Source organism: Salvelinus fontinalis, chromosome 19, assembly GCF_029448725.1.
Source record: "Salvelinus fontinalis isolate EN_2023a chromosome 19, ASM2944872v1, whole genome shotgun sequence".
NCBI classification, from domain to species: domain Eukaryota; kingdom Metazoa; phylum Chordata; class Actinopteri; order Salmoniformes; family Salmonidae; genus Salvelinus; species Salvelinus fontinalis.
In genome coordinates, this window is record NC_074683.1 from 12,269,923 (window position 1) to 12,291,594 (window position 21,672).

General features: G+C 42.5%; 1 protein-coding gene across 3 annotated transcripts in view; it reads left to right on the top strand.

Moving 5' to 3' along the window:
• plcd4b (phospholipase C, delta 4b) overlaps positions 1-21,672 on the top strand; it is a 32,270-nt gene that overhangs the window by 9,663 nt on the left and 935 nt on the right. Inside the window, exons 1-15 of one of the 3 annotated variants that reach the window (XM_055870813.1) lie at positions 1,076-1,465; positions 5,164-5,217; positions 5,426-5,584; positions 7,681-7,909; positions 8,379-8,508; positions 8,843-9,074; positions 11,471-11,672; positions 17,523-17,667; positions 18,756-18,908; positions 19,840-20,001; positions 20,262-20,412; positions 20,568-20,684; positions 20,764-20,939; positions 21,080-21,212; positions 21,428-21,577. In XM_055870813.1, the coding sequence (XP_055726788.1) occupies positions 5,196-5,217; positions 5,426-5,584; positions 7,681-7,909; positions 8,379-8,508; positions 8,843-9,074; positions 11,471-11,672; positions 17,523-17,667; positions 18,756-18,908; positions 19,840-20,001; positions 20,262-20,412; positions 20,568-20,684; positions 20,764-20,939; positions 21,080-21,212; positions 21,428-21,577 (2,161 nt within the window). In that variant the 5' untranslated portion in view covers positions 1,076-1,465; positions 5,164-5,195. Of the gene's footprint in view, positions 1-1,075; positions 1,466-5,163; positions 5,218-5,425; positions 5,585-7,680; positions 7,910-8,378; positions 8,509-8,842; positions 9,075-11,470; positions 11,673-17,522; positions 17,668-18,755; positions 18,909-19,839; positions 20,002-20,261; positions 20,413-20,567; positions 20,685-20,763; positions 20,940-21,079; positions 21,213-21,427; positions 21,578-21,672 lie in introns of those variants that run through there. The other 2 variants (XM_055870812.1, XM_055870814.1) reach the window with 2 other exon arrangements.

Sequence of the window (21,672 nt, forward strand, 5' to 3'; positions counted from 1 at the left end):
GTATGAAAACGATTGGGTTTGTGAGAACTCGAGTACTGTATGCAGGTCTCTACATGTATTTTGATCTTGCACAGGCAACCTAACCCCTCCTTGACTGAGGTAAGCACAAAGGCCTGTCTGGGTTGCTGCCCTTTAAATGGCAGCTGAACTTCCTGATTTGGCCTCATTTTCTATTTGGGTTATTAAGAAATGCTAGCAGCCACGATACATTGAAACGTGAGGTGGTTTGATTTTATGTGTGTGCGTGTGTTCAAAGGTGGGAAGAGTTAGACAAATTCTTTCGCCAATTAGCTTCAGCCGGCTAGTGCGCGACCGTGGTTTGACTTTGGATAGCCAATCGCCGGTGCTAGTTAGGGACCATCAATAAATTACACAATGTAAATGAGACTATTTTCATGTTGCACACTTTTTAGTTTACTCATGAAATGCTTTCAATATTTGAATTTCTAGAATTTCTATATTTGGTTTGAAGTTCTTATGTCATTGAAATTTGGAGCAATTAGAATTTGAACATATTGTCCCATGTGTAATTTACCGAAGGTCACAAACTAGCCATCCAAGGTCAACTGAAATTTATGACTGGCATTGCGATCGGTTCGCATGCAGCTGCACTCCGAATTGATGATTACTTGCTGTGAGCATGTAGGCAGGATTGAAACAAACCCAACTTTAATTTACGTGGTGATGCCGTCACGAACACGAGTCTCACAAAACTTTGTTTTGGATGAGACTGACTTTATGACCAAAATTACCCTTTTTACACCATGTAGTCAATTTTGAAAATAGAATACATGTTTCTGACTCATATCAATGCCACATGCTGTTTTTTAAATGTGAAGTTGGTTTTTAGGGGCGTTTGCTCTTTAAACCAGGGAGAGGAGTGAATCAGATCTGCAGTCAGCTGATATATAAGAGAGAGTGTGTGGAGACAGAGAGAGCAAGACATTTAAAGTGAGAGGCAGCATACCGGAAAACGGTAAAGGAGAGCGAAGAGAGCAGCCTTGGAAAAAATGAACAGCCCTCATCAGATGCGAGGGGGGAGGGAAAAAAGAGGGAGTGGCAGGAAAGGGAGGAGAGGTGGAGGGGGGGGACAGTGTACCAGCATGCGGCAGTGTTGTCTGGGGATCAGTTTTCCCAGACAACGCAGGCAGATTGGAGCCTGGTAGACAGGAAGGCTGACACTGAGCCAGCTTTCCTCTGGACACCCCCCATCTCCCTGTGCTGGGCTAGTGGTCTCAGGACACTCCCTGGGTGTCTTAAGTTCTGGAGCTTTCTACTGGGCTTGCTACCTCCAACAGACCCCCATCTCTGGGGGCCCGCTATCTTTTGGGCACTCCCTAATTCTGGTCTAGAGCCCTTTCCTGGACTGGCTCTCACCAAACGTCAATCTATTCTGGAGCTCGTCACAGCAGTGGCAGCCCAAGCTGAGTCGGGGCAAAGACCCAAGGGAGCAGTCTACAATTTGGTAAGTCTCTTTTTTTCTCCTTTGACCCTTCACATTACTTTACAAAAACTCATCTATACAATACAGTATATGTTCAGTAGAGTTTGTGGTTTAGTGTTGGTTTGATGATAATATACCCCCCGGTCCCTGTTTAATACTGTCTCATATTACAGCATCTGGTTCTACTTTGTTGTCCTTCAGCCAGCCTCCCTCCCTGGCACAAGCATGTTATACATGCATGATAAAAGACTGGTTTGTTTATAGGATTCTTCACATAGCTCCTACTGAAGTGTAGAACCAACCTGTGAGGGTCAAGCACAGAGCTTTCGTGAAAGGGGAAGTTGAACATTCCTGTGGATATCACAGATGGTTATAATAAGGGGTGCTTGTAGTGGAGTCATATGGGCATATAATGAGGCTGCCACTTCACTGGGTGTATAGTATTTCTATATTACTTTGAGTATTTTTATGTGTGAGTATGAGACCAATTTAACAGTGAGTCATGATTCTGTGCGTGTGTGTGTTGATCACACTCTTGCACATATTAGTCAAATCCCCTGAAAGAGTTCTCTGTCCCGAAACACTCCTGCCACCGCCCCTCAAATAACATAGAAGGTTATTCTTTGGCTAGAACCATATGACTTTTTGTATTTGCACGAGAATGTACTGTATGTGTGGAATATACTGTAGTTATAGAAGGGGTCCAGGAAAATGAGAGTTCTGTTTCTGCCTCTTCTTTAACATCTTTTCACAAACATCGCACAACAATCAACAACATCACTGGGGTGGTTAAAAAGTATCAAAAATATAGTTTCTTTGCTTTCGCTAGACTTGTATTGCTGGGTAAAGAGTTGATATTTACTAACAGTGGACCTGAAAGGGAAAGTAACTGTGGTATTTTGAACAATGGAACATGGACCTCGTTGTGAACAGTTGAAAACATCCCCCGAGGATACTATAAAAATGTGCCATTGTTCTACAAAGGTTGTAAAAGGAAAGAGAGCCATTGAAAAGCCCAAAAAATGGGAGAGTAGCCATTTGAACTATCCCTTTATGCAACATTTGTCTGTTGTTCAGTGTGTACAATACCTTGTGAGTTTCCTCTCGGAGAAGGTTTAAGAACCTCTTTCCCAAGGGACTAGACAGCTAAGCCAAAAGTTGCTGTCATTAATAGGCTTGGGCGGTATCCAGATTGTCATACCTTCATACCGACCTTGTGCCATCCCGGGATATTCGGTAATATCAGCACTGAACACAAGGGGAGCTATTTTAAAACCCCACTGACCCGTTGTCATCCAAAGGTTAGCAATGCTAAGAAGTACATGTACAATCCCATAGAGAATGCTAACTAAATGCTAAGGAGCGCATTGCGCTAATGTATTTACAGGACAGACATCCCAGCTAAAAGTTATACAAGAACTCAAAAATCTTACTCACAGTTTGCAGCACACACAAAACAAATATTAGGCAACAAGGCTCTTGATCCAGGACAGGATTATCTGCTGTTACCAAGCAAAACTAGATTTTGGAAGAAGCTAACCACTTATCTAGATAGCTAACTAGATACCAAATTAGCAAACCAAATGCACAACTCCAGAGCATTTAGCACATTTTAGACAGTTAACTTAAGAGTTATAAGATATCTAGCTTGCAAACATTTACACTACCTGTCAAAAGTTTTAGAACACCTACTCATTCAAGGGTTTTTCTTTATTTTTACTATTTTATACATTGTAGAATAATAGGGAAGACATCAAAACTATCAAATAACACATATGGAATCATGTAGTAACCAAAAAGCTAATAAAAATATTTTATGTTTGAGATTCTTCAAAGAAGCCACCCTTTGCCTTGATGACAGCTTTGCACATTCTTGGCATTCTCTCAACCAGCTTCACTTGGAAAGCTTTACCAACAGTCTTGAAGGAGTTCCCACATATGCTGAGCACTTGTTGGCTGTTTTTCCTTCACTCTGCGGTCCAACTCATCCCAAACCATCTCAATTGGGTTGAGGTTGGGTGATTGTGGAGGCCAGGTCATCTGATGCAGCACACCATCACTCTCCTTCTTCGTAAAATACCCCTTACACTGTCTGGGTGTGTGTTGGGTCATTGTCCTGTTGAAAAACGAATTATGGTCCACTAAGCCCAAACCAGATGTGATGGTGTATCACTGCAGAATGCTGTGGTAGCCATGCTGGTTAAGTGGGCTTTGAATTCTAAATAAATCACAGACAGTGTCACCAGCTAAGCACCCCCACAGCATAACACCTCCTCCTCTATGTTTTACGGTGGGAAATACACATGCGGAGATCATCCGTTCACCTACACCACATCTCACAAAGACAAAATTTGGACTCCAGACCAAAGGACACATTTTCACCGGTCTAATGTCCATTGCTCGTGTTTCTTGGCCCAAGCAAGTCTCTTCTTATTGATGGTGTCCTTTAGTAGTGGTTTCTTTGCAGCAATTCGACCATGAAGGCCTTATTCACGCTGTCTCCTCTGAACAGCTGATGTTGAGATGTGTCTGTTACTTCAACTCTGAATTTATTCGGGTGGTAATTTCTGAGGCTGGTAACTCTAATGAACTTATCCTCTGCAGCAGAGGTAGCTCTGGGTCTTCCCTTCCTGTGGAGGTCCTCATGAGAGCCAGTTTCGTTGTAGTGCTTGATGGTTTTTGCGACTGCACTTGAAGAAACTTTCAAAGTTCTTGAAATGTTCCGTATTAAAGTAATGATGGACTATCGTTTCTCTTTGCTTATTTGAGCTGTTCTTACCATAATATGGACTTGGTCTTTTGCCAAATAGGGCTATCTTCTGTATATCCCCCTACGTTGTCACAACACAACTGATTGGCTCAAACGCATTAAGAAGGAAAGAAATTCCACAAATGAACTTTTAAAAAGGCACACCTGTTAATTGAAATCCACTCCAGGTGACTACCTCATGAAGCTGGTTGTGAGAATGCCAAGACTGCAAAGCTGTCATCAAGGCAAAGGGTGGCTATTTGAAGAATCTCAAATATATTCTTAACACTTTTTTGGTTACTACATGATTCCATATGTATTATTTCATAGGTTTGATGTCTTCCCTATTATTCTACAATGTAGAAAATAGTCAAATAAACAAAAAACATTCTAAAACTATTGACCGGAAGTTAAGTTGTGAATTCCATACTGTAACTAGATCACCTGGCATTTGCTGCACAACAGTGAGTGACTCCCAAGGCTCTGGTCTCCTGTCATTGTGTGCTTGTAAACAAACACCACGTGTCTGGGAACTACCGGTAAGCTTCATTATGAAAAATTGTGACAGCTGAAATGATGAACAAGTTGACTGCAGGTATTTACTTATTAAGTAGCAACACAGTGCTTTTTTTTACTTCAAAGAAATCGTTTGGACGGTATTGGAAAAACCAGTGCAGCACACAGACTGTCAATCATCTACCCCCCCCCCCCCCCCCCCTCTTAGCCAATCAATAGATGATGGATAGAGAAAGCAAAAGCTTGATTGGATTTCTAAGCTCTGCAGGCAACCCAGCCATAATGTTGATGACACAGTTAGAACAATTATTCAGCCATGGTGGGCCACACTGATCAGCAAGTAGGGAGGTAGTTGGTTGACCACCGCTAATAATTTGTAGAGCTTATGTATATGTTTCACTATCACAACGTAATAGGTATCGCAGCAATTATGTTTGTTCTCTTTTTTTGGCAGGATATCATCAAGTGCATGTGTCAAGGCTGTTCATGGATTCTCCCCAAAGCTTGTGTAAGTTGATGGGTACTAAAATGTTGCATGAGGAAACAAGCAATAATACAATTTCATTTTCTTTGATCAAATCTCAAAAATGAACTTTTGGAGTACAGATGTCAGCCTCCATTAAACAGAATAGAGAAACAACACTGAGGTCTCAATTGACCAGATATGGACTGTATTTGTATTTGTAAACACGATGGTAACCCCTGATTCTGCACAGTTGCCAAGGGTGACAAGGACCTCCAGGTGATGAAGGTGGGGGCCATGTTGAAGAAGGTCAAGTCCAAATCGTGGAAGAAGCAGCGGCTTTTCCGGCTACAGGAAGATGGCCAGACCATCTGGTATAAGTCCAGGTGGGCAGGAACAGGCCACTCCACCTGTGAGTAACGAGGGTGTGAGTGGCGGGAGGGAGGGAGTCATTATAAGAATTGACCACAGACTGTACATACTGTGGATAACTGAATTGACGGCCACATTATTTCTCTTTTTGAAAAAAGGATGATGCATAGAATCATTCCTTGAGAAATCACTTTAGCATTGAAAAAGCCTAAGTATGTCTTCACATAGGCCTCAATTCCGACCCGAGTTAAGCGCGTGTGAATGGAATGTTATAGTCCCTTTTTATGCACTTCTCTCTCTATGCGTTTTCTGACCTTGAACTTAAGCATGAGAATAGCATGCTATTCACCCACTTCGTTCGGGCGGATATCTAAGAAATGAAAGGTGCAGAAGTGTCTACAGATTTTTTTTTTTTTTTTTATGTAACTAGGCAAGTCAGTTAAGAACAAATTCTTAGTTACAATGACGGCCTACCCTGGCCAAAGACGGACGACGCTAGGCTAATTGTGTGCCGCCCTATGGGACTTCCAATCACGGCCGGTTGTGATACTGGATTCGAACTAGGGTGTGTAGTGATGCCTCTAGAACTGAGATGCAGTGCCTTAGACCGCTGCGCCACTCGAGAGCCCATATTCTGACCTTGACTTAACTCCCTCATAATGACGCCACATTTACGCGTGAGGAAACCATAAATAAGGTTGAAGAAAACCTGCCGGTTCCAAATGGAAAAAGCATCTTTCTTTTTTCAGATAGACATAGCAGCATTATCCATGCACTGTAATTTATAAATGGATAAGAGCTAATGATAAGAGCTAGATAAATGAATAATCCGTTTGGAAAAGGGGATTGTAAATACACAGCCATCGTTTTAGATCATTTTTCCTTGTAGACGAATGTGAAACCAGTCATATGGAAGCAAACTGAAAATCATATCATCATGACATGTATTGTGGCTACCTTTCCACAGTGAAAAAGCCTATAAATAGCTGTGCTGTTAGTCAGAATTTTCATTGTGTGCCCTCATCATTTGTGTGGATGAAATTTGGACACCCAAGCTATAGGTTTCTGTAGGGCTTAAGATGCCCAGTTGATGTATGGACTTTAAAGAATGTTTTAAGTATAGCTTATGCCCGGGCTTTTGTTTTATTCTACAATTTGTATCATGTTAAATATTAGTCACTAACGGGAGCCACCGTCAGTAATACTCACATACATTTCTGTCACTTTATTGTTAGTTTTCAATTTGTAGCTTACATTTAGCATCATTCAGTTTCCGTTTTCTTTTTTTGTCACATCCGTGTAAGTTGTTCCTCTAGCGTTAGTGGATCATATTAGGTTCATGTTGTGAAATAATTTGGGACATGAAGCCTATTTGAATTATTATGGAATTCAGACCACATGTAGCAGGTTAAACCTGGAGCCTGGCGCACGGTTCACGATGACTGGACCGTTGTCATACAGTTCCATGATTAGTAAGAATTAGGGTAGATTTATAGGACTATTGTTCAACCCCTATTGTACACTTTTTTTCTTTCCCACCTTCCAATATTTCATGGATTGAACTTGAATATAACAACTTTCAGGATGAATCAAACCGCATTTTTTTATTCGTCAATATACAGTATTTAGTGTGTAAAGGCTCTACAAACCAGTTTTCTTATGATTCATACATACTTTCCTAACTCTAAAATGTTCCTAAATAATCTACAAGATCAGGGTATTTTTAAATCTACCAGTTGGTGCTGAAACGGAGACAAAGATGCATATTTAGATGGCTTCTTTCATTCTTCTCTTGTTTTATGAACCAGTTATCCCCCTGCATCCCAGTCTATTGACAAAATTCGAATTAAAGGTACATCGTATTTAAAGGGATGGCTTAAGATAAATGTACTGAAAACACATTTGAATAAAAACTCCACGAGAAAATCTGTTGGCCAGCAAATGGGAGGGTTTTCAGAGGTTGATTAAAATAAATTCAGTTCACACAAGGGAATCACGCCTGCAAAGCCCGTTACGAACCTTCATAAGGTACGTCTGAATACCGACTACTGAGAAGCATGTAGGAAATTACACCTTTCTTACGCACGCCTTTTCTAAGTATGAATCTGGCCGATAATGCCTAATGTTCCTTTCTAGTCTCTGTGGCTGATGTTGAGGTGGTGCGTGAAGGTCACCAGTCGGAGGTCTTGCTGAGCGTCGCTGAAGAGTTCCCCGCTGACCTCTGTTTCACCCTGGTGTTCCGTGGGCGCCGTGGCAACCTGGACCTGGTGGCGGAGTCACCTTCTGAGGCGCAGGCCTGGATCCGGGGTGTACGCAAGCTGATCCAGAACGCTGAGAGCATGGATGACAAAGAGAGGGTTGACCAGTATCCTTATCCCATTCAGATAACAGGCAGATTATTAGATGTTTTGTGACACTTGACTTCGTGGGGCCTTATCATAATACGTTCATAACAATTGATCAAAACAATCAAAACCATAGAGGTCCTATTAAGTTACTGGAAGGACTATGTCATAAACCGTCAAAGTTCCAGAATGGGTTGAAAATGGCAGCCATATTGTCAGAAAGAAATCCAAATTAGTCTAATTGGAATTAATGGCAGAAGAGAAGAAATCCAGATTTTACTTATGCAGGAAAAATGCTTCCTGATTCTTTTGGCTGACCGAAATGGCTGACATTTATCCCATCATAAGAAGGTTAATTTCCATTCTAGTATTCTAATTCTTAATTCTATGGTCAAAAAACACTTTAGTTGTGAGAGTAAAGTCTTTGTTTTTGCTCCTTTCTAAATCATGTCTTACCAAGTGTTGCCCTTAGCCAGCATCTTCCCTCAGGTGGATCTGGGACTGGTTTCAGAAGGCGGACAAAAACAAGGACGGACGGATGAACTTCAAGGAGGTGCGCACACTGCTGAAGATGATGAATGTGGACATGAACGAGGAGTATGCGCTTCACCTCTTCACGGTGAGGTACCCATCAAGTTCATGAGGTCTTAGGGTATCAAAACTATACTTTTTTCTATATTTATTCCATGCCTCCCACTGCTCATATGACATCCTCAGTCAATGAATCAACCTAGCATTGTGAGCAGCGGTTCAATTGGGATGTTGTAGGTCGTGGAATAGTTCTCAACGTTGGTAATATTTAACAGAAACCTATCACAGTCAAATATCAGTAACTAATCTGCCTTCCATTATCAGGTGATGGAATTCTGTTTTAGCACGATTTATTGAGAGTACAATACCACGGGAAGACTGCAGAGGTAACAATCTATGCTGCTTATTTTCTTTACCCTCAGTTGGCAGATAAGTCTAAGTCAGGTTGTCTGGAGAACGAGGAGTTTGTCCAGTTCTATAAGATACTGACGGAAAGGAAGGACATGTGGCGGGTGTTCCAGGACTACTCCCGAGACAGACAGACATTAACCCTTGCTGAGCTGAAGGACTTTCTGAGGCAGGAGCAACAGGAGGGGGAGAGGAGTTGGGAGCATGCCCAGGAGCTGATTGACCGCTATGAGCCATCAGAGACCGGTAAGGACCACTGTGCAACTGTAACCAACCACAGTCAACCGTAATGAATTATGTCTTTAATAGCCTCTGTAAGACAATGTCAATCACAATGAACGGCAACCCCAATATTAATAACCTAGTTTACTTCAGTAAACCACAAGAGCCCACAATTAACCATTCAATAAGTAAGGAAACTAGCTGTATGTTGCACATCACTACTTCACAGGAGAGGCATTTTGAACGTAAACTTTTTTTTAAAATATCAACATTTGTATTTTTGTAGAAATGCCTTCTGGAACATGTTAACTTTCATGTGTCTCAATAACAAACTTGTATGCCATCTGTAAATATGAATAAAATTGTGAAATTACGAGCCTAGTTGGTTTAGCCATAGAAAAAGACAGGGACCTTCCCGCTAGCCATGATTGGCTGAGATAATGGATGGCCTGGACATGCCTAGAGATGAGTTCAGATTGGTCTGCCATGTAGCACGCTTTTGTCTACAACATGAGCAGGTCAGTTCAGTATGTGTGGTTAATCCTTCCTAACACTCCTTTTTTTTTTAAAGATATCACGTAGTAGAATTGCAAAAGTGTTGCTCTCCACTTTCTGGAGGACCGAGTTTTGAAATCAGTGGAATGCCTGGTGGAATTGGAGTGTGATAGCTAAGTAGATGGAGAAGATTCTGGCATTTGATTGTAAATATGAGGAGGGAGTCGAAAAGAGAACACACAAAAGGCTGTTGTATATGAAACGCCTGTCTCCGGATTACATCTTCAAACTGAGGGCAACCATGGCATCTGTGACAGAGGGAGAATCCATGTCTACAAGTAAAATAATCTAGCAAGCCACATTTTCAGATATTATACATTTCTAATTTTGTCAAAGTCGTTTTCATTTCACGTTAAAGCGTACTGCTAGCTAGCTAATGTTAGCTGGGTGGCTCGCAAGCTCATTTTAAGTGTATGATTTGTGTAGTAATATTATTCGTATCTCAGAGCCATTTGGATTGCTAATTATAGCCTGTTGGCTAGCTAGCTAAGATTGAACCTGGTTGGTTAGCTATCTGCAGATTCATGCAGGGTAGTAACGTTATGAGTTGAGATTATGGTTAATTGTTTAGCCAGCTAGCTACATGTCTAAAGAAAAGACTCCACTATGCAAATAACCATTTCACTACACCTTCTGTATCCTGTGCATGTGACAAATAAACTTTGATTTTATTTCATATAATGTGTTTACCAGAAACGGTAATGTGAAGAACATGACCTGCACCAAAGTCAAATTAGGATATAATGTTAGGCCAACGAGACAGTGTCCAAGTTCAAAAATTATCCAGTAGAATACCCTGCTTTTATTTCATCAGACTCACAACCGTTAGCTATTTTCTGTAATTGGCTCGCCATTAACTTGTAAATAATGATCTTGCTGTGAGTTTATTTTCCTGTAATAATGAAGACAATTGGGCTAAAGTGAAGACGTCAGCTATATGATATGGTCATTATTTGAACTGGCTAGCCAGCTAACTTAACATTAGCTAGCTAGCTAACAAGCTAGAAACAAACCAAAAAATAGTTTATAAAGTTGCTTTTAGTTGCCTGGTTTGCTAGATTGACATATACTAAATTCATTTTTAAACGGGTGGGTTTATTGGTGTTAAAATACACTAGCTATTTTGGATTATTCTGATGTCATGCAGCCGGTAATTTTTGTGTTTATACTTTATAAACTTTTTACGACAACGACAAGTTTGTCGGACGACAATAGAATGTTCATGATGTCACTGCGACAACTGTCGATAGGCGTAGTATAAACCAGCCTTTAGTCTTGAAATCTTTTGGTTGTTTAGTAAATGGCCCCACATCTGAATCCTTAAAGACATGGTTGGAGCTAAGGCTTAAGAGGGTGTGAACGATGCTGAAAGGATGTAGACAAAGAGAGCTCTCCAGTGGGTTAACCAAAACATTCAAGGACCATTTTCTCAAAAGTGACATTACAAGTTTAACTTTCAAAGCAGAATTACTTTCCCATCGTTCCTCAACTGTAGTGTATGATATACCATTTTCCAGCTCTAAGTCTCTACTTTTATCCAACTAAAAAAACTCTACATAAGAAAAAATATATTCTACATAAGACCGAATCAAGCCGGTCGGTCACAATTTGTTCCGGCATGTGTCTGGCACCGTCTCCTATCTTAACTTAAAGAACATATTCTGGGTGTTCTTCTGACAAATAAAGGAGAAGGTCATGACAGCCCCCCCCCCTCATATCTTTACCAGAAACAGGCAAGAACCAAAGATTGTTTATGACACCAAAGACAAGTTGCACAGAGTAAAATTTCCTTTACAGTAGTTACTGAGCATTTTTTGATTGGGTTTGACTTATGATAAGACGGAACTTCCCATGTCTCCTCACAGCCAAGAAACAGGGGGTCATGTCTATAGATGGCTTCCAGATGTACTTGGTCTCTCCAGAGGGCGCCATCTTGGATCCCCAGCGGCTGACCCTGAACCAGGACATGAGCCGGCCCCTCAGCCACTACTTCATCTGTTCCTCCCACAACACCTACTTGATGGAGGACCAGCTCCGAGGACAGAGCAGCCAGGAGGCCTACATCCAGTGAGGAACAAAATTATCCTCACCATTACAACCCTTAGCTTCATACCTAACATCCAATTATAACCCTTTGTAGCTCAGGGATGGGCAAATCCAGTCCTCCGGCCTGATTGGTGACATACATTTGCATGGGTGCCTGACTTTGAAAGTGTGAGTGCAATTCATTTGACAGGTTTGAAACCCTACCAACCTTGTGACTCAAAAACATCCCGCCCCCTTCCCTGAAAATACCACCCTTAGTGATTGATTGACAGGCCAAACTGTTAAGAATGTGGCCAGGATAATGCATGACCATGAGGAAATGAAATTTAAAAAAAAATGGCAGCAATAATATTGTTTTAGCCAATAAGAATGATAATTTTGTACTTGGTAGGTTAAGAAAAAACATTGTTAAATTGCACATTAAGTTAATCTTATTTTTGTCTACTGTAGCCTAACCTGAGAATCTTGCCTTTTTAAGATGAGAGAAAATAAAAGGGTTTTATTTATTTTTTAAACTGTAGCCTGTAGTTACAGGACTGGACTACTATCAATTATGTTTTATTATCATAATGTTTTTAATGGTGGGCTTTTAAGCAACAACTACAATGAGTAGGCTACATATTTGACAACGACTCGTGAAGAAACCAAATAATCATGAAAAGTATGAGGAATAACAAAAGTGTAGTCTCAGTAAGCACACTAATTGACCTTTCAGCTTTTCCTCCAACATGGACTTTTTTTGATGCCTTTGCTTGATTCACTGTCACCATAACATTTTTTGTATTAACTTGTCTCAGCAGCATACATATTTGATGCAAAGAGTGTAGAAATGGCTTTTTGGTCCATATTACACTTACCAAGCCAAGCAGAGCTGTTTTATCGAGATACAAATCAAATCCAAATCAAGTTGTATTTGTCACATGCGCCAAATACAACCTTACAGTGAAATGCTTACTTACAAGCCCTTAACCAACAATGCAGTTTTAAGAAAATACCCCCCCAAAAAGTAAGAGGATAAGAATAACAAATAAAGAGCAGCAGTAAATAACAATAGCGGGGCTATATACAGGGGGTACCGGTACAGAGTCAATGTCAATGTGCGGGGGCACCGGTGTCGAGATAATTGAGGTAATATGTACATGTAGGTAGAGTTATTAAAGTGACTATGCGTAGATAATAACAGAGAGTAGCAGCAACGTTCCAAAGGGGGCAATGCAAATAGTCTGGGTAGCCATTTGATTAGCTGTTCAGGAGTCTTATGGCTTGGGGGTAGAAGCTATTTAGGAGCCTCTTGGACCTAGACTTGGTGCTCTGGTACCGCTTGCTGTGCCGTAGCAGAGAGAACAGTCTATGACTAGGGTGGCTGGAGTCTTTGACAACTTTTTGGGCCTTCCTCTGACACCGCCTGGTATTGAGGTCCTGGATGCCAGGAAGCTTGGCCCTGGTGAGGTACTGGACCGTACACACTACCCACTGTAGTGCCTTGTGATCGGAGGCATGCGTGCTCTCGATAGTGCAGCTGTAAAACCTTTTGAGGACTTGAGGACCCATACCAAATCTTTTCAGTCTACTGAGGGGGATTAGTCGTGCCCTCTTCACGACTGTCTTGGTGTGCTTGGACAATTCTAGTTTGTTGGTGATGTGGACACCAAGGAACTTGAAGCTCTCAATCTGCTCCACTACAGACCCGTCGATGAGAATGGGGGCATGCTCGGTCCTCCTTTTCCTGTAGTCCACAATCATTTCCTTAGTCTTGGTTACATTGAGAGATAGGTTGTTATTCTGGCACCACCCGGCCAGGTCTCTGACCTGCTCCCTATAGGCTGACTCGTCGTTGTCGGTGATCAGTCCTACCACTGTTGTGTTGTCTGCAAACTTAATGATGGTGTTGGAGTTGTGCCTGGCCATGCAGTCGTGGGTGAACAGGGAGTACAGGAGGGGACAGAGCACGCACCCCAGGGGGGCTCCAGTGTTGAGGCTCAGCGTGGCAGATGTGTTGCTACCTACCCTCACCACCTGGGGGCGGCCCATCAGGAAGTCCAGGATCCAGTTGCAGAGGGAGGTGTTTAGTCCCAGGATCCTTAGCTTAATGATGAGCTTTGAGGGTACTATGGTGTTGAACGCTGAGCTGTAGTCAATGAATAGCATTCTCACATAGGTGTTCCTTTTGTCCAGGTGGGAATGGGCGGTGTGGAGTGCAATAAAGATTGCATCATCTGTGGATCTGTTTAGGCGGTATGCAAATTGGAGTGGGTCTAGGGTTTCTGGGATAATGGTGTTGATGTGAGCCATTACCAGCTTTTCAAAGCACTTCATGGCTATGGACGTAAATGCTATGGGCCTGTAGTCATTTAGGCAGGTTGCCTTCGTGTTCTTGGGCACAGGGACTATGGTGGTCTGCTTGAAACATGTTGGTATTGCAGACTCAATCAGGGACATGTTGAAAATGTTAGTGAAGACACCTGCCAGTTGTTCAGCACATGCCCGGAGCACACGTCCTGGTAATCCGTCTGGCCCCGCAGCCTTGTGAATGTTGACCTGTTTAAAGGTCTTACTCACGTCGGCTACGGAGAGCGTGATCACACAGTCGTCCGGAACAGCTGATGCTCTCATGCATTCCTCAGTGTTGCTTGCCTCGAAGCGAGCATAGAAGTGATTTAGCTCGTCTGGTAGGCTCGTGTCACCGGGCAGCTCGCGGCTGTGCTTCCCTTTGTAGTCTGTAATAGTTTGCAAGCCCTGCCACATAAGACGAGTGTCGGAGCCAGTGTAGTACGATTCAATCTTAGCCCTGTATTGACGCTTTGCCTGTTTGATGGTGTGTCGGAGGGCATAGCAGGATTTCTTATAAACTTCCGGATTAGAGTCCCGCACCTTGAAAGCGGCAGCTCTACCCTTTAGCTCAGTGCGAATGTTGCCTGTAATCCATGGCTTCTGGTTCGGGTATGTACAAACAGTCACTGTGGGGATGACGTCCTCGATGCACTTATTGATAAAGCCAGTGACTGATGTGGTGTACTCCTCAATGCCATCGGAAGAATTCCGGAACATGTTCCAGTCTGTGATAGCAAAACAGTCCTGTAGTTTAGCATCTGCTTCATCTGACCACTTTTTTATAGACCGAGTCACTGGTGCTTCCTGCTTTAATTTTTGCTTGTAAGCAGGAATCAGGAGGATAGAATTGTGGTCGGATTTACCAAATGGAGGGTGAGGGAGAGCTTTGTATGCGTCTCTGTGTGTGGAGTACAGGTGATCTAGAATTTTTTTCCCTCTGGTTGCACATTTAACATGTTGATGGAAATTAGGTAGAACTGATTTAAGTTTCCCTGCATTAAAGTCTCCGGCCACTAGGAGCGCCGCCTCTGGGTGAGGGGTTTCCTGTTTGCTTATTTCCATATACAGCTGACTGAGTGCAGTCTTAGTGCCAGCATCCGTCTGTGGTGGTAAATAAACAGCCACGATAGTATAGCTGAAAACTCTCTAGGCAAGTAGTGTGGTCTGCAATTTATCACAAGATACTCTACCTCAGGCGAGCAAAATCTAGAGACTTCCTTAGATTTCGTGCACCAGCTGTTGTTTACAAATATGCACAGACCCCCCCCCCCTTACCGGAGTGTGCTGTTCTATCTTGCCGGTGCAGCGTATATCCCGCTAGCTGAATATCCATGTCATCAATCAGCCACAATTCCGTGAAACGTAAGGTATTACAGTTGTTGATGTCCCGTTGGTAGGATATTCGTGATCGTACCTCATCTAATTTATTGTCCAAAGATTGCACGTTGGCGAGTAATATTGACGGGAACAGCAGCTTTCCCACTCGCCTTCTGCTGATCCTTACGAGGCATCCCGCTCTGTGTCCTCTGTACCTGCGTCGCTTCCTCTTGCAAATAACTGGGATGTTGGCCTTGTCGGGTGTTCAGAGAATGTACTGTGCGTCCTGCTTGTTGAAGAAGAAATCTTTGTCTAATCTGAGGTGAGTGATCGCTGTCCTGATATCCAGAAGCAATTTTTTTGCCGTAAAATATGGTTGCAGAAACATTATGTACAAAATAAATTACAAATAACGTGAAAAAAACACATAATAGCACAATTGGTTGGGTGCCCGTAAAACTACTGCTATTTCTTCTGGCGCCATTTTGAGCGGGATTTCAACTCTGCTCACATGTTCTGATACAGACACAGCTTGGCTACACTGTAACCACGAAGCACAATTTTGTACTTGCATATGGGTCTCAGCCAGGAATGTTACTTTTGTAGCTTAATGAAAACATTTTAACAATGTGATTTAACCGATTGATTTAAGGAAATACATTGCCCTCAGAAAGTATTCACTTTCACACACAGTTTTGTTGTGTTACAAAGTGGGATTAACATGGATTTAATTGTAATTTTTTGGCAACAACTACACAAAATAGTTCAATGTCAAAGTGGAAGGAAAATTTGAACATGTAACTTTTTTTTAATAGAAAATGAAACTAATATACTGTATCTTGATTAGATAAGTATTCAACCCCCTGAGTCAATACATGTTAGAATTGCCTTTGGCAGCGAAGACAGCTGTGAGTCTTTCTGGGTCAGTCAGTTTTGCACACCTGGAAAGTACAATATTTGCCAATTATTCTTTTAAAATAATTATTCAATCTCTGTCAAGTTGATTGTTGATCATTGCAAGACAACCAATTTCAAGTCTTGCCATACATTTTCAAGCTGATTTAAGTCAAAACTATAACTAGGCCACTCAGGAACATTCAATGTCATCTTGGTAAGCAACTCCAATGTATATTTGAACTTGTGCTTTATTTTATTGTCCTGCTGAAATGTGAATTTGTCTACCAGTGTCTGTTGGAAAGCAGACTGAACCATGTTTTCCTCTAGGATTTTGCCTGTGCTTGGCTCCATTCAGTTTATTTTTATACAAAAAAACTCCACAGTCCTTGACGATGACAAGCATACCCATAACATGATGCAGCCACCACCATGCTTGAAAATATGAAGAGTGGTACTCATTGAAGTGTTGTGTTGGATTTGCCCAAAACATAACACAGAGCCAGCTAGGTAAAAAACAAATATGCCGTGGCATGCTCATCATGGTTCATACAGGAAAAGTGAAATGATACAAGGAATTTTCTCATGGTGCACGCAGCTCAAATGGTATGTAAAAACACCTTTGAACCAACACCATCGGCCATGAAACGACAATACAAATGTAACAGCCCAACAAAATAGTTAATATATATTTTAGTAGACTAACTGAAAAGATTGCTAATCATTGAAAATGACAAATTACCCAATGAATCATGATCATTTTCTGGTAAAAAAGTGAGGGTGCAACCACACACGTTTGCACTCTTATTTTGAAAGTGTGGGTGCAGCTGATTAATTTGTGCCATTGCTCAGGTGCCTATGCACATTTGCCCCAGCCCTATCTGACACATATCTAATAACCAACTAATCATGGTCAGACATGCTCGGGGCGGCAGGTTCCCTCGTGGTTAGAGCATTGGGCCAGTAGCCGAAAGGTTGCTGGATCGAATCCCTGAACTGACAAGGTAAAAATCTGTCTTTCTGGCCCTTCCTGAACAATGCAGTTCCCCGGTAGGCCGTCATTGTAAATAATAATTAGTTTTTAACTGACTTGCCTAGTTAAATAAAGGTTAAATAAAAAATGGTCTCCAGTTTTGAATACAATTCGTTTAATCAGTGTTAGCTAGGACTGGGGGAAATGTGTGATGCCAATCTGGCCCTCTAGGACTGGAGTTGCCCATCTCTGGCTTGTATGGATGTAAGACACAGAACTTCTCATTTCTTACAAACCAAACCATCTTTCAAACAGTTTTCAGTCCATGTCTGAGTGTCTGCGTACTTGCTGTGCAGGGCTCTAAAGCGGGGCTGTCGTTGTGTTGAGGTGGATTGTTGGGACGGGCCGAATGGAGAGCCGGTTGTTTATCACGGCCACACCTTCACCTCCAAGATCCTCTTCAGAGACGTCATCACCACGCTGGGAGAGTACGCCTTCAAGGTGGGCACCTCAATACCTGAGTTAATTATACCGTTTGCTGTGGAAATTCACCTCTAAGGACTCAAACTCAAAGTAAATTAATCAATCTTTATTATCAAGGTTCACAAACTCAATCCATGCTTGATGAAAACTCTCACAAGGGCGTTCCCTTTCCGTCCTTATATACTGCTACACAAACAAGTCATATAAGCATGATTTACATTATTCATTATTCATTATTAACATTAGTTCCTGCATGTGACTGACCGATAGCTCATGAGACTTCTCTCAAAGCTGAGACCTTGAAACCAAGATACTTCTCTTGGATCCCAGAGTAATGTTATGGGCGTACTGCGGATGTGAGGATTCCTCACATGTACAATCAATCAGTCACTCACATGAGTGGCTATTAGACAAGCAGCATTGTTCTGACACACAAACAGCACATTTCCATCACACATTCATGACCACTCAGCTATTTTTGTATTACATTTTTTTGTTTGTAATTTTTTACCCACTTTTTCTCCCAAATTTTGGGATTACGACCTTGTCTCATTGCTGCAACTCCCGAACGAGCTCGGGAAAGGCGAAGGTCGACTAATGTGTCCTCCGAAACATGACCCGCCAAGCCGTGGTTCTTAACACCCGGTCGCTTAACCCGGAAGCCAGCTGCACCAACGTGTCGGAGGAAACACTGTTCAAATGATGACCGAAGTCAGCCTGCAGGTGGCCGGCCCGCCACAAGGAGTCGCTGGAGCGAAGCCAAATAAAGACCCCCCCCCCGCCAAACCCTCCCCTAACCCGGATGACGCTGGGCTAATTGTGTGCCGCCCTATGGGACCCCCAGGCTGTAGGGATGCCGCAACACTGCGATGCAGTGCCTTAGACCGCTGCGCCACTCGGGAGGCCATGACCACTCAGCTCTATCCAATCCAGTCTCTAATCCAGTCTCTCTTTGTCTTCTGTGTTGGTTTTTGCTTCAACCAAGTATTCAGCATCATAAACCAATCTGTCTTCAGCCTTAACATATCATACAAAACATTACTGTAATAGATCCACACATTCCTTTAGGAATTCCTGTTTAGTCCTTCGTCTGTCCCCTCTCCCAGGCATCTGAGTTTCCTATCATCCTGTCCCTGGAGAACCACTGCAGTGTGGAGCAGCAAAGAGTTATGGCCCAGCTCCTGGACACCATCCTGGGGGACATGCTGCTCAGGGAACCCCTGGACGGACTGGTTACCCAAGAGCTGCCCTCTCCCCATGTAAGACCCCCGTCAATGTGTTTTCTATTCTATTTTATCTACTCTACCGTAACCATTCACCAACAAGGCAAGTCAATTATTTAACAAGTCAATTGAGAACCCATTCTCTACAGATTTGATTTCCTGTCGATGTTCAGGTTTTTATTCAGCAGTGTAGCTAAGAGCAGTACAGTCAGTGGCTTTACTACATTGTTATATTATAAAATGATCACTGGGCCCCCGATGTACAGCAGAACAGTAACTGAAAGTCAACAGACCAGATGAACTGGATAAACATTCACACTTACAGGTGGCCAAAAATAACTAACTGAAAGCCACACCAAACAATTAGGAACATATCTGAATCTTTGCTACAATATCATTGGACAGTATTTGCATATTTCCCAGCGATCTTTGCATACCAATTAGAAATGACATTGTTACTGTTCAGTGAGGTTTTATGTGAATCAAATAGATGTATTGTCATCAATACATTGAAATATTTAGGTGACTTATGTAGTGCCCAAACATTTAAGTTACAAATAACCATAATTAGGATGTGTTGTTGACTTGTAGGCCTGTCTTATAAACAGCATGATGCATTTTGCAATGGTTCATAGTAGACATTGTGATTGACCATTGACAAGTCTGGTGTACAAATTATACAGCCCGGTATGCAGATAACTAGGGTGCCCATGCATAACTTAATAGTTAGGGCTTGCGAGCCCCCCATGGCCGTGGGCCCCAGTGCACGCGCACCGCCAGCATCGCCTCGCATTCCGCCACTGAGTACAGTCTGTTTTCTCCAGTGATTTATTTTATTCTTTTTCCATTCAGAGCACTTTAGATAATCAATACTAACGTTTATGATTGGCAGACACTTCCTATGAGGAATATCCTATGAGTGGGTTGTGTGTGTGTGTGTGTGTGTGTGTGTGTGTACTCATATTAGGATTTGAAGGGAAAGATCCTGCTGAAAGCAAAGAAGATTGGCGGTCTAGAAGAAAGTGAAACGCTGACCGATGAGGCCACTGACGAGGTCAGCGATGAGGCTGAACCTGAGAGCCCGTCTGCAGAAAACCTGTCTGCAGAGGCCCTTTGTCTCCATGATAAGGTATGGGGATGGATGGATAAATGGATGGAGGTGAACGTCTGGCAACTTCTTGCCATCATCTGCACCAACTATTACACTTATACATTCACACATTATTACTGTTAATACATCGAGCCGTTATGTAAAAAATGTAGATATTTTTGTCTATCACACAGTAAGCAAGCAATGAACGCTGTACCTTGATCTGCCAGCTAATCATGTTTTGCCTTGGTTCAATAGCCACAAAGCAGGTGAGATTAGGTCATTTCCTGTCTCCTCAGAAATCCAAGTTCTCTAGGGAACTCTCGGATCTGGTGGTGTACTGCAAGAGTGTCCATTTTCACAGCTTTGAGTACTCTCGCCTGCACTCCAAGTGCTACGAGATGTCCTCTTTCTCAGAGTCCAAGGCCAGGAAACTTGCAAAGGACACAGGTGCGCTCTGAACTATTTTACCAATACCTACATAGCAAACAATGTATTCATATATTGCCAAGGCTCAACGGTGAGGAATTCACTCCCATTCACTGTTGTAGGTCCCCTGGGTTAGGGGATAGGAAAAAACGTCGCTGTGTGGCTGTCTTTCTCAGGGACGGAGTTTGTGCACCACAACAGCAGACAGCTTAGCAGAGTCTATCCCAGCGGCATGAGGACCGATTCCTCCAACTACAACCCACAGGAGCTGTGGAACGTGGGCTGTCAGTTAGGTGAAACATATTGCATAATAACATCCATACATATAGAAATAAATGCATGTGATTGATTGGTTGATTGATCTTCTCCTAGTGGCGCTGAACGTCCAGACGGCTGGGTTGGAGATGGATCTGAACGATGGGCTCTTCAGTCAGAATGGCTGCTGTGGCTACGTCCTCAAACCTGACTTCATGAGGAATGATGACTCTTTTGACCCAGAAAGACCCCAGGACTGGGATGGCTACACATCACTCCAACTGTCTATCCAGGTCCAGAAACAACTGCTCTGTATCATACAACTATGTTGTGTGCCTTTGTGCATGTACAGTTTGTGTGTTCTGGAGGTTTACTTTTTGCATGTTTATACTTATCCGAGTCTTGATTGTGTGTGTGCGTGTGTGTCCATCAGGTAATTAGTGGGCAGCAGCTACCAAAGGTGAACCAGAAGGAGGGCTCCATCGTTGACCCTCTGGTTAGAGTGGAGATCTACGGAGTATCGCAAGACCAAGCCAAGCAAGAGACAAGTTACATTGACAACAATGGTGAGGGACTATCTTACATGGCTTGACAAAGAGATGCATTGGGGTCTTTGTACAGACTCGGTCTACTCGGGGACGAAAATGCATGCATTATTATATTTTTTACATGTAAATAGTACGCACCTTGCCATGTTTTAGTAAATGAGATAGAACATGCCATAGAACCCTAGTCCTTCTCTTGGCTGCCTAAATCCTGGTCTCTGCTGCCCCATCTACAGGTTTCAACCCTCTATGGAACGAGACCCTCAATTTTATCATCCACGTCCCAGAGTTGGCCCTGGTGCGTTTTGTGGTGGAGGACTATGACAAGGCTTCCAGGAATGACTTCATGGGCCAATTCACCGTGCCCTTCACCTGTATTCAGCCAGGTAAAATAGACATCATCATATTACAACTGAGATAGTGTAAAGTCTGGAAAGCTGGGTAAATCTCAAGTGCAGTTTTCTTCAAATTATTTCACAAA